Below are 13933 nucleotides of genomic sequence, written 5' to 3' on the forward strand. Positions count from 1 at the left end.
TGTGTTTGTCTGTCTGACCTGACTCAGATGCTGGTCAAAGTGAGCATTCCATCATTAACAATTTGAGCTTAGTTTCCCTGTTCTTCCTTGCCCTCAGCTTGAAAGTTAGGCAGACATTGCATTTCTGGGAGACATGGGACTCCCCCAGACAACAGATATACTCAGAGTGGCCATCGCTTACAGGTATAGCCTCTCAACAGGCGAGACAGTGGTTAAACCCCGGCAAGCCAAACATGCCATGCCAGAATGACATGACTCCCCAAGGAAAAAAAAAATTATCCTCTCGCTACTAACACTTATTAACTGACTATAAGTATGCTAAAAACTAGGTATGCTATCAAAACTTAACAAGCAACAACTATAAGTATACAAAACAGCTGAGGCACACTCAAGGTGGGCATGCTAGAGCTCCATCTCATCCTGAGGTGCTTGAGAAGGAACTGAAGGCAGTTTGCTTCCACATCTATATATAGACTCAGAGTCTGGCAGCAGAGCATGCCAACGGGCACTGCTGGCGGAAAACTCTCCAATCAAGAGCTCAAGAAGCGCATATACACCTGAAGTGAAGCACCCACAGAGACACTACTAAAAGAATATGACTGTTAGGAGAAGCAAAACCAATAAATTAGGAAGGAAAGCAGATGGATTTTTTGGGTTACAGAACACGAGATCTTTTACAATTTTATATGCTTTCACTGCGATATATTATCATTTACGTCATGAGAGCAGATTATTCTACTCCTTGGCATCTATTCATGGGAAACTGAGATCTATTGGAAATTATTTTTCATGAAAATAATGAGCTCATGACAATTCAGCAACCTACTATAAACATTTGACAATACTGCATATTTTAGGTTTCCACTTTAAATACAGGCTCTATTGCTATTGGTGCTAGCATCTGTGGAGAAACATTGAGAATTACTGCTGTAAGAGATTACAAAAGAGCATTTCCAAAAAGCACACGGCAATATTTTTAAAATCCAACGTGAAACTAGACTACTTTTCACTCCATCCATCAATTCACTTTTAATCTCCCTTTCAAGACAGGTAAGCCAAATACAGTATGAAAAGTTAGTGCATCCAGAATATTCAAATAATTTAAGAGTTAATATACACCCAATTATTATTGACATCTTTTTTCCTCATTGCAGTTACTGAAATTCCACTACTGTACCCATTCATATTGTGGCTTTCACAAAATAAGACAGCCTTTTTTGTATTAAATTTACAGCACCACCTAGTGTTGTTCATTAACTATTCCAACCAATATTACAAAAACAAGAGTTTATTATACCAAGTATAGATCATAGAATAGAATATCAGGGTTGGAAGGGACCTCAGGAGGTCATCTAGTCCAACCCCCTGCTCAAAGCAGGACCAATCCCCAATTTTTGCTCCAGATCCCTAAATGGCCCCCTTAAGGATTGAACTCACAACCGTGGGTTTAGCAGGCTAATGCTCAAACCACTGAGCTATCCCTCCTCTTTATGCTGGTTTCGTTTGTTGTTTTGGAGATACAGTTACTCTTTGCCTGGCTTTGGCGTATGTCAATATGTACAGATGGGCTTGATTTTCAGAAGACCAGAGCACACACAGCTCCTGTTGGCTTGAATACAGTTGAGCGTGCTCAGCATTTCTGAAAAATCAAGCCCTTAGTGTCCTTTTTTGGCACACACAACATTTGTTACCAATATCGGGGGGAAAAAAGGGCACTCAGTAATTTGTCAATTCACCATGGAACACCTTTTGATACCACTGATCATATGGCATTGCTGACACAGCCACAGAGCCTCACAGGGTTGGAAGGAGTCGTTATTGAGTGGCTCTGTTCATCTGTTACCGAGAGGAGCCAAAGGGTAGCACGGATGATTGCTCATCTACTTCCAGCATTCTCTAATGGGAGGGGTTCTATCTTGTCGTCACTTCCATGCATCTGTGAGGCCTTTGGAGGAAAGGTAGAGAGATGATTTGGGACTCAAGGTCTTCAATATTCAGTTGACATTCAGTTCTACATCTGCAAAAAGAAAAGGAGTGCTTGTGGCACCTTAGAGACTAACCAATTTATTTGAGCATAAGCTTTCGTGAGCTACAGCTCACTTCATCACTGCATCCGATGAAGTGAGCTGTAGCTCACGAAAGCTTATGCTCAAATAAATTGGTTAGTCTCTAAGGTGCCACAAGCACTCCTTTTCTTTTTGCAGATACAGACTAACACGGCTGCTACTCTGAAACAAGTTCTACATCTGTATTTCATCTGGCTTGGCTAGTGCAACTGATTAGCTTACCCAGTGTCCTGCCAGAATCAGGAAGCGGATAGGGCTGGCTGCAACTCAAAACCCCAGTGATGCTGATAGGCTGGGAAAAAACACCAAAGAAACTACAGAGTGGTATCAATGCCCTCAGCTGGAGAAGACTGCCCACATTCTTTTACTCAAGTTTCCAGTTGGGGAATCCTGATGGCTCTCCAGCTGATGCTGGAAGTTTATATAGCAGCAGAAGCCACAAGTAGTTTTTATTATTTATGCTTGACCAGTATGCTTCTTTTTCAGATATGGGCATTGCCACATTTGCTTTTGTCATCTCAGGAATGAATTCTAGCATGATCCTTTACACAGGGCTACACTCCAAGACAATTTGGAAATGTCACCTCGTGCAAAATTTGATGGCCCATTTGTTAAAGGGTGTTTCTTGCAGGAAGCACATGATACATCTGTGTTCTATGATCTGCATGGGCTTCCAATTCACTTTTAGGTGAAATGTAAGCTGTTGGCAGGGCCCTGGTAACCTCAGAGGCTATCTTTTTCTCCATATGATACCATAGCACAGAAGATCATCTTAAAATGCGAGTAGGTTGGAGGCATGGTAATTTCTATCTGGGGTATTCCACACTTGAATATACTTCCCTTGTCAATTAGCCAAAGACTGAATGTATTGATTTTCAGGTTACAGTGCAAGGTTCATTTTCTCTCTCAGACTTTTTGGTGGACTGGAGGCAGGAAGGAGGAAGAGAAGAATGATTAGATAGAGTTGGAGTGAGATGGAGTAAGTCCTAGTTTGAGGCTTCTGGGAGAATTTAGGTAACTGGTTCAAACTGTTTATAGTCTTCACAATGAGTGTGCTATGACCCTAGGGCACTGGATTGGCATATTTTAGGAAGAAAGAAAGTAATATGACTAATTATCAAGTATTTTAAATTGAACTTTCAAACATTTGCTTATAGTCATGGAGTTGATAAACAGGAGACCTTTCCTCTACACTCTCCACACTAGTTTTCCATGGAGTGGAATGTTGTTCACAGTGTGTAAATACATATCGATACACTTATTAAGGTTGACAGGTATCAAAAAGCGTCCCTAAAGATTACATTTTCCTGTTTTTAAATGTTTCCTACAGATTATTTGGACTGAGAACTCCAAATTTCAGGTTGCGTCAATATTAAAACCTCAGGCCTTAGACTGTGACCTACCAAGAAACAGAAAATGCTAAGTTTGCTGGGATGGTAGATGTAAGGCTACAGTCAACTTACAAGCAAGAGGTCTGATTCCCAGTTCAGGCTGACATAGCTCGATGAGAGCTCGAGCAAGTACAAATAGTAGCGTAGCTGTGGTAGCACAGACAACAGTGGCACAACTTAGCAATGCCAAGTACAAAACCACCTGAACCTGCGCTAGCTCTAGTGTGACTATGTGTACGCCAGCTGGGAATCACACCCCTATCTCACAGTGTAGACATAGCCTAAGTGTGCATGCTACAGCACCCCTTAGCTTTTCATACCAGCGCCAATCTTGTAAACAGACAAAGGATTGAAACAGACAAGACACCTGCTCCTCAGGCAGCAAATAAATTCAAGAATGTCAAATGTTTCCTATATTGACTTAAGTAAGGATGGTTTTACTGTCACAAAACCAAATATATTCTCCCCGTAAGTTCAAGCATGCAGAATTGACTCCTCAAAATTTCCATGTAGGAAAGGAAAGAAATTCAGAGATAGTGGTATTCCAATATGGTGTTCTCAATGAGGTCCCTAAGTTCTGGAATTCACTTCCCAGAGTTTGAAAATCCTTATCCCATGCCATTCATCATCGATCTGCTCAGGCTTTCCACCGATCACTTCGGGCATGTCTACAGCACAACTGGGAGGCGTAATTCCCAGCTCGAGTAGAGGTGCACATACTTGCTCTGTGGAGCTGGTGCACTAAAAGAGCAGTGCGGCAGGGATGGCACAGGCAGTGGCTCAAGCTAGCCGACGGAGAAGAAACCTAGGATCGCAGGCAATGTTATACTCAGGTGGCTAGCCTGAGTTGCTACCTGCACTGTCCTGGTCACACGGCTATTTTTAGTGCACTAGCTTGAGCAGCTAGTGCCTGTATATCTCCCAGCTGCTATGCAGACATAGCCTTAGTAGTAGGCAACAAATCTAGCTTATCCTGAATGGCATATGATCTGGTATGAAATTGATCAGCAAACTGTATATTTTGTTTTAAATCATGTCAGTGTGCTCATGAAATTTTAGTGGAATCGTTTTATACATTTGAAAAATCAAGTTTTAAAACATAGAGACTATTTAAACACAATACAGACTTACCTGTAAGCATTAATGTAATTCTTTCTGTGTTGCAGAAGAAAATCTTTCAGTTTCCCAATATTAGTAATCTAAATAGGAAAGTAAAGTAAAAATGTTAACTCCACAATCAGCTAAAATGGATTTTTAATATATTTCTCTTTTCTGTTCCATTTTAAATGTACAAATATCAGTATGTCTTGTGCACTTGAACTATATACTAAACTACGACCTATTTTGTAATTCGAGACTATAATTATAAAGGCTACACAGAGCTCTAAGTTATTTATACAGATTCCCCGTTGCAATAAGATTCTCATTTTTATTATATATGTAGCCAATGCATAAAAATCGTATAAGGGAGAAAAGTTTAAGTGAGGGTCCAGCTTGAACAGAAAAAAGCACTGTATTCAAAAGGCGATTACGTGAAGTATATACTTAATCACTAAATGTAAACTGAATGTTGGCAGGCAATGATCAAGCACACATTTTAGAAAACAGGTTCCTTAAAAAAAAGGATTTTTACAAAAATAAAATACCAAATTATACATAAATGCTTTATAAAACAGAAAACTTGACCCAAAAATTTGAGTTCAATTGTAAGAAGGAACCTCATAGCAGCTATATTACCCATGTCCACCAAAAAAGGGAAGCAAACTGATCAATATTATTTATCTGAATATTTTCACCTATTTTTGCAGTGACTGCTTTATTATCCAGACTGACTAATCCCTGCTCCACCTCAACCAAAAAACTTAAGCCTATCAAGTAACTCCTCACAACCATTTCATGATCAATTGCAGAATTTGAACATATCTGAGTGCATGTGCATGCAGAGGGGAAACTGTTTTTCCACCCACCTCTCCATTTTACACTCCTCCTGTCATTAGTCCATACATTTTCCTCTATATTATCTTTACACTCACCCAAAGATCACTTAAAGGGAACGATGAACAACCTTTTATGAGACTTCAATGCCTTTTAACAACTTTTAAGTCTGGGTTTAAAGAGGCTGGTACCACACAAGATGCAATTTGGCACAGAGAAAGGAAGAAGTCTCAGAAATACAGCCTTTGTTAGCCCAAGGAGTGAAATCCCCAATGTGATTCCCTTACTGAGCCTAAAATATGGCTCAGTATCTTTAAAAACATTTTTTACATGTATACAATGACTATGTAGAACAAAGAAAGTTTTCAAAGGAGAAACCAAAAATCTCTCTGAGGTATGTTAAAAAAAATGGTATTAATTATTCAGTGTACAAAAATTTGCTAGGAATTTTACAGAGTACAGCAAATTATGTTGTTACAAATGCAGAATTATGACATTTGGTTGAAAATAAATATCAGGCCATGATGGGGTAGCTGGTGGCATGGCTACCTCTGAAAAATGCCCTATGACGAGGATGTCAAGGTGAATAAAGACCACCTTAAAATAAATCTTGTTGGAGCAGGTGGGCTCTAGTAGTCTCAGTAGGCAGCTCATTTACAAGGAAAACTCTGATTTCAAAGTTCCAAAGTTGTCAGCATTGGACAGCCAACCTGTAAAGCTTGTGCATTAGATACGCTCATGAGCACTGATGTCCATGACAAGTGTACCTCAGAGTTAGGGCATTCCCTGCAAGCAAAGTGCAACAGCCTTGCCTGGCTGTTGTAATTGGTTAAGGGATGCTAAAGTTAAAGGGAGTGAGTAAGCTGAAATATGCAAGCTGGAATGTAGAAATGCTGACTGGAAGAAGCTTGGAGCTTTGTGTGGTCTTAAAGAGGAAGAGAGTAAATGTGGCATGTGTACAAGAGACTTAATGGGAAGGTCAAACTTCAGACAAAATCTACTATTCAGGGAGTTCAACTTCCTGAAATGGTGCTGGAGTTTTTCTGGATGGAACCATCCAGAAACATGTGATAGAAGTTATCAGACAGTCAGACCAACTGATAAGCATTAAACGGAGTTGGGAAGAGGTAACTCTCCATATAGTCAGTGGGTGCGCACCGCAGTTAGAAGAGGATCAAAAGGTAAAAGAGGAGTTTTTTGATGAGGAGGTGTGTCTTATTGGAAACATATCACTCAACAAGAAGATAATCCTGAGAGCAGAGGTAAATGTATGCACTAGAACAGGCTGGATATGAAACAGGCCGTGAGGGCATAGCACAAGAACCAGAAACCCCAAGGGGTCCTACAGACTTGTCTGGCACTGAACATGGTGATTACAAACACACTCTGGTTTTCTCTCCTCTGACTTATGCCAGTGTCTCACATTGATCTCTTTTTAACCAGAAGAACTGTAATACGCGATGAGAGTACTGTGAATCAGCACAGACTTCTTCTTATGGACTTCTGAGGATTCTGCATTCTGAAACATCTGAATCTCTGGGCATCGGAAAGGTCTAAGTGGGGGAAACAAAGATGGGAATGAAAAAAATCTTTAAAACAGGAAGTAATGTGTAGATTTCCTGATTACACACAGGGATCTGAAAATGATAACTGGTACAAACTAAAAACAATATTGCTGGAAATGGCACATGAAGTCCTAGGAGTGATGAAACCAATGTTCAAAGAAAACAAAGGGAGACATGGAGGTGGACTCTAAGTTAAATAATCTGTTGAGAAGAAAAAGGTAACTTTTAAAAAATGTCAGGCCAGTGGGCGTAAGCAGTGAGTGATAAGATGGAATGTATGGAGGCAAAAAAAAAAAAAAAAAAAAGTTGTGAAAGTTAAAAATTTGGCCTGTGAAGAGCTAAATAACTGACTAGGTGGATATGAGGGAGAAAAAGCCATCTACAAACTTTCTAAGGCAAGAGAGAAAACGAAAAAGGATGTGAATGAGTTTACTTATATTAGAAATGAACATGGTATATTGCAAACAATGGTGAATCAAAGTTTGGGGCGATTATTTGGAGTGATCAATAAGGTAAACCTAAGGAAGGAACTGAGAACTGGGGTGTGATAGATTACATAGAGGAAGAAAAGGTTGCAGAGGCACTAAGAAAAATGAAAAAGGGGAAAGGCATCTGCATCAGATGAAGTACCGGTGGATGTGCTGAAGTCACTGGGAACAGAAGGCATCAAGTATTTTACAAATCCATTCAATTATATTTTTAAAAGAGAGAAAATGCTGGATGAATGGGGTAAAAGCTTTATGGTGCCCATTTTTAAAAATACAAGCAATAATATTCTGTGTGTTAACTGAGTGATAATTAAGCTGACATCCCATGCTACAAAAATATGGGAGATTATTGAAAAGTGCCTGAGTGAAACAGTTGAAATTTGGAAGCGTTAGTAAGGACTTATGCTGGGAAGGAATATAATTGATGCCATGTTTGCTATTTGAATCCTCTTAGAGAAGTTCAGAGAAAACAGACAGCACTTGGACATGGTCTTGGTAGACTTGGAGAAGGCATATAATCATGTACCAAAATAATTACTTTGGTGGAGTTTGCAACAGAGGTGTGTGCCAGAAGGATATGTCCATCTTATCCAGGATGTGTGTGATGGTGTGACTACTGTAATCAAAACCAAATGGGGTACAGCAGAGAATTTCTAGTAAATGTTGTACTGCACATGGGGTTAGTATTGAGCCCTTTTTTATTTGTGGGTGTCTTGGAGGTGATAAGTGAAACTATATGAAGAGCTACCTTGAAATTTGTTGTTTGATGATGACCTACTGATATGTAAGGAAGATCGTGAGACTGTGTAAACCAACTCTGAACAGTGGCAACACAGTTTTGAGCAGGCCTGACTTAGACTGAACATTGGTAAGACTGAGGCTATGGTAACTGACAGAGGCAGACCATCAAAATAATATTAGAGGCAGAGAGCTTAGAAGAGTGAAATAATGTAAATACCTAGGATCAATGGTTGCTGATAATGTGGCCCTCTTGACTGATGCCTGGTATTGTACTAAATCTTTTGGATCAAATGGTGGCAATGGACCCCAATTTACTGTGATAAAAAGATGCCAGTATAAAGGTTGAGCATATAAAACTGCTATTGACCACAATCTAACATACAGAACAGAGATCTGGCCAGTCACAAGAAATCAAACCAGTATGTTCCACCAGGAAATGAAGATGTTGAAATGGTCAGACCGTAGGAAATGAAATGGTTGTGAAGGGTTTAATGAGGGTTGCTGCAATTGAAAACAAGTTGAGAGAGGCTAGGCTACGCTGCTATGGACATGTGCAGTAGAGACCTAAGAGTTACATTGGTAGGATGGCCCTTGCAATGATTGTGGATGGAAGATGATAAAGGGAGAGGCCAAAGACATGGATCAGATATGAGCATACTTTAGAGAGACCAGGCTGCCATGAGTTTAGGAAGAAAGCTTGCTTATTTGTGTAACTATGTAAGTAATTTAGTTGTACCTCACTACACATAAAAACATGCATGTATTTTTTTAAAAAAACCTTACGCTCTCTACCCCCTTCCTTCTCCAATTGCCCCTTCTTACAATTCATAATTTTAGATAAGATTTTCCCCTGGTTTAATTTCTAAGGCTTTCCATGTAGTAAATAGAGGGCAAAATACTGGCCACACTGAAGTCAAAGGGAATTTTTGCTACTGGCTTCAATGGGGCTGGGTTTCACCCTGTTTATTATTAAAATGAGTTGTCAAAGGAGTAGTAACTTGGATAATAGGGCCCGAAGGGGAACCAGGCAAACTCTTCTACAAATGTGTGGGATTTCCAGGTGGTTTTCTTCTCATCTTTATTTGAATTTGTTTTCTGTATGCCCTCTTTTCCTTGCCTCCCACTCCATATGGTGTGACATGTATTTTATATATACAGTATATTCATTAGAACAAAATATAAAAACAAAATATATTCCCAAATTAGTATTTCTATACAGTGTCTGCACAGAAAAACATTATTGAACAGGCAGCAAGAAATTGTTTCAGAAAACAAAGAGTAGAAATGTAAAATAGTGACATATTTCACATTTAAATTAACATGTAAAAATAAACAGTAAAGTCAAAAAGGGGCAGATTAGCACAAATATATAAATCTCTCTCAGTGGCCAACATTACTGCATGATGAAAGTGTCCTTCCAAACTTTAGTTAGGAATGGTTCACATAAACAGAAGTCTAGATTACAAGCAAGAAAGCTGTGGTAAGAGAAGTATTTCAGCCGTTTGCATGCAAAGTATTCTATCTGTGCTGAAATTCTCTTCTCACATTTTAAATTGCATTGACACTACTTTGCCTCTCCTCCATTTGTAACATTATTTCCATGAATTTGGACTCAGACTGACATCGTTATGCCTCCACTCACATCAGGCTTTTATTTCCCAGGACTTGCACCAGAAAAGAGTTTTTCCCCCTTTCCTTAAATCCTAACGGCATCCCCTCTGTGGCCATGTACTGATGCTGTTTCTTTTTGCCTTTTCTCACTTGCCTCCGCAGTGTTCTATTGACATGTGCTCAGCTGGTCATTGCCATAGGCATACATTGACCCAGACAGGTCACTGTGAAAAGAAAAAGTTTCACTAGAAGGGACTAGACATTTTACTTACTTTTTCAAACACCTAGCCAATGCTTTATGTACTATGTTTATTTTATATCACAAAGAAACTATCATAGAAAAATACCCATGAAACTCCATAAGTCCATTCCCCTTCAGCCTACTGAATATCCGCTATAATTTGTTCATCCACCATAAATAAGATTCCCTCCCCACAAAACACAGTGCTATTCCCCCAGGAATAGCAGTAGTAGCCTTCTTCACACATTGGAGAGGTAGGGAGTGGCAGCCGGGGGGGGGGGGGGGTTCCCATTGTACATATCCCAGCAGCTGGGATGCATCAGCTTAGGTAGGTGAGCTGGGCCAATTGCACTCTTTTCCTCCTGCTACACAAAAAGAGTCCCCTATTGTAGCATTAGTGGTGGGACCCCCACAAATTACAGGTGTAGCTAACACCTCATTGAGTTGCACAAAAGAATTTACACCTCTGAGAGTTATTGTTTCTCGCTGACAGCAGATTCAGACCTGGTCTACACTTAAAGATTAGGACAACATAGCTATGGAGCTCCAGGGGTTGAAAAATCCATACTTATGAGAATAACTATGATGAACTCCACCGCTGGGGTAGACACAGCGAGGTTTACGAAAGCATGCTTCCATCCACTCAGCTGCCATCCCTCGGGAAGTGTTCCTACAGCAATGTAAAAACCCTTTACGTAGGTGTAGGCTGTACCTATGCTACAGGGTTATGCCGGCATTACCATGATGCCATAGCTATACTGCTCTAGTCCCTATAGTGTAGACGCGGCCAGATAGATATTACTACACCAGTTACACTAATGTCACATTTTCAAGCTTTTCTCTGCCATTCTGAGGGCTAAGAAACTACTTTTTTTAAATGAAAGCTCAGATTCCAACATCACAAGACTCCAGAAACTGCAGCCCTAGACATGAAACTGTAGTGCCAATGACTTAATCTTGTCCTGCCCTCCAGGAGATATCTGGGAAGTTAGTCAGGCCTTATAGACCATCATGGCATTCAACAAATGTAGGCCCTGTTGGACCAAAAAGGTGGCAACAGAGTTACAGAGTTGAGGGCCCCTCACTGAAGATGCCATGATGCTACCTCCTCTTTCAGCTGTGTATCTGCTGCACTATTACTTAAGAGACGAAGTCTCTAAATCAGTCATTACCAAACATATACGACATTATCAAATCAACAATTTAAAGTAGGGTACTAGAGTAATAAAATTCTGCTGCAGGCTCGCACCTTGCAAATTACATTTTTAAATTTAAATTTAGTTTTTTTATCCTGCTATGGTTGGGGTAAGATTTTTTTTAATCGAATATAGAAATAGAGTAGGATTAAGCATTTCTAATATCTATAAAGAAAAATAAACTTCCAATAATAACTTATATCACAAATTGCAACCCAGTCTAATCTTAAAACACCACAAAACTAAGCACCCAAATCACAGTAATATTTAAAAATTCTCTCATGTAATCCTATTAGAGAGAAAATGCTTGACTCTTGATCCTCTAGACAAGAGTTAAATGAAAATTCAGAATTGTGATACATAAAGCATCCACTAGATGGCAACAGAAAGTTTCAGTGTCATGCCAGTATCAAAGATTCTCTGTAGAGTACATTCACATTTGTAGTTTTAATATGGCATTTTTTTTAACTTTAGGTCCCAAGCTTTATATACTTTAAAAGTTGTATCTTCATTTAGACAGCATCTTGAATGCACACGTATTTAGTTTTTAAAAAATAATGAATCTAGTTATTATTAAAAACATGAGAACAAATGTTGCATTTAGTGCAAGTCCAACAGAAAGGAAGCTGTGAACGGTTGCCATCTGCTATCACAGGTGGCATGCACAACTTTATTTATATTTGAATAGCAGTGGTACATACATTTTTATTTTTGTATTTTTCAAAGTGGGATACTTTTAATAAATGAAAAGAGATAAAACAGGAGAACATTTGCTAAGAAACACCTTCAAAAGACACATACAAATCAGGCTGAACAACTTGACTTGTATCATTTTCGTATCTCAGCAATAGATATAAAATTTCTGTTCTACTTGCAACAAGCACTCATGAAACTGTATGCTCCAATTTGCATAAATTTACCACTGCAAGAAGCAGCAGCATGGTTTATGATTAAAGTGATTGGAGTATTTCTATGACATATTGTAGGGAAATTCTGCAGTACTGAATAATTATTTTCACTGAACAAATGTGGCATTTTGTCAAGTTTACACTTCCATCTGAACAATAAAACACTATTTCCTGCTGTATGAAGTTGCTAACTATACGTTAACTTTAAAACTTTTTGAGATGCAGTTTGTAAAAAAAACAAAACAAAACCCAAAAAACTTTAAAATACCTTACAGTGATGCACTATAGAACAGCTTTTACATAAGTTTTCTGTAACATATATGTAACATGTATGCTTTTTAACTTAAGTTTTAACAGAAGTTAAAATCTAAAGCCAAGGTGCTGTCTTTTTTTTTTTAAAGGAATCCTAAAAGTTAAGCTCTAACTCCATATTTAGACACCTAAACAACAGTCCTGATTTTCAATAGTTTTGAGCACCCAATAGATCCCACGTAAAGATTCACAGAAGCTTCTTTGCATTTACCACTAACCCCTCTTGCTGAGTAAGCAAACGATGTAAGGTTTTAAAAAAACTGCTATATTTATAAAACTTTGTTATTATTATTTTGTTTTCTACAGTGGAATTTTTGTTAGTTCAAACACATCCGTTGACTGTCAACAGAACACATTTTAGAAGGATTTGTGACTTTCAAACAGCAGCCAGAAGATATACAGACACTGCCTGGCTCAAACATGAAAAGCTACAGCCTCCGTAGAAGTGGGAGATGTACCAACAGCTATAATTAAGCTTGCATACATGTTTCCATTATAAAACCCTGTAACCTAAACTTCCAAAACTTTCACCTTGTTGGCTGAAATTTTCCAAATCTGGCCTCTACTCAAAGGTGAACTTTTCTGGGAATTTGGAGCGAAACGTATTCAAAATTTAAGAGTACAAGGGGAGTTAAAACCAATGAACTTTTTCCATAATTAAAAAAAAATTCTTGTTTTGTTTTATTTCGTTTTAAAAACTACTAAATAGCAGGTTTCAGAGTAGCAGCCGTGTTCGTCTGTATTCACAAAAAGAAAAGGAGTACTTGTGGCACCTTAGAGACTAACCAATTGAAGTTTTACTAAATTTTTTTCTATTTTTTTATTTACTATTTTACTATTTTTTTTACTTTTCTTTTTACTAAATAGCAGGAAAAGTTAGAACTAGAGGACATTTGGCAAGGATATAGCTAAATAGCTCTCACTGAAAAGTCTGTCAGTGAGAACTGATACTGATTTCATAGAGTGCCACTTTCAAAGGTTCATAGTAAAGCCCAGATCCTGCCAAAAAGTTACACATGTGATTAAGCATGGTAGCCCCACTGAGTCTGCACACAGAGGGGTGCACAAAGGGGGGCAAGCAGGGGCACAGGCCCTCCCAGTAATCATCTCCACCATCATCCGCAGCTTCTGCCCTGGGCCCCGCCCCAGGGTTCCCTTCCCTGAGCTCCTCCTCCCCCTTTTCTGCCAGGGTGGAAGTCGGGCTGAGCACAGCAGGAGACATGCCTGGGAAAGGCACGGCAGCTAGTGCTGCCCCTGAACCCCACTAGATGGCGCCCAGAGCAGGGAAGCTGGGCTGACAGCAAAGTTCAGTGAGAGGGGGCCCGGGAAGCCAGCTGAACCCTAGGGTTGCCAAGCCTCCAGGATTGTCATGGAGTCTCCAGGAATTAAAGATGATTTTTTAATTAAAGATTATATCATGAAATGAAATCTCCAGGAATATGTCCAAACAAAATTGGCAACCCTACTAAGCGCCATTCC

At 39.2% G+C, this 13933-nt stretch overlaps 1 protein-coding gene across 2 annotated transcripts in view; it reads right to left on the bottom strand.

The window, feature by feature from the left end:
- STX18 (syntaxin 18) overlaps positions 1 to 13933 on the bottom strand; it is a 117703-nt gene that overhangs the window by 59359 nt on the left and 44411 nt on the right. For both annotated transcript variants that reach the window (XM_084627466.1, XM_084627465.1), the window contains exon 2: positions 4589 to 4656. In XM_084627466.1, the coding sequence (XP_084483592.1) occupies positions 4589 to 4656 (68 nt within the window). The remainder of the gene's footprint in view (positions 1 to 4588; positions 4657 to 13933) is intronic.

The sequence above is a fragment of the Lepidochelys olivacea genome (assembly GCF_965140295.1).
Source record: "Lepidochelys olivacea isolate rLepOli2 genome assembly, chromosome: 4".
In the NCBI taxonomy this organism is placed as follows: Eukaryota; Metazoa; Chordata; order Testudines; family Cheloniidae; genus Lepidochelys; species Lepidochelys olivacea.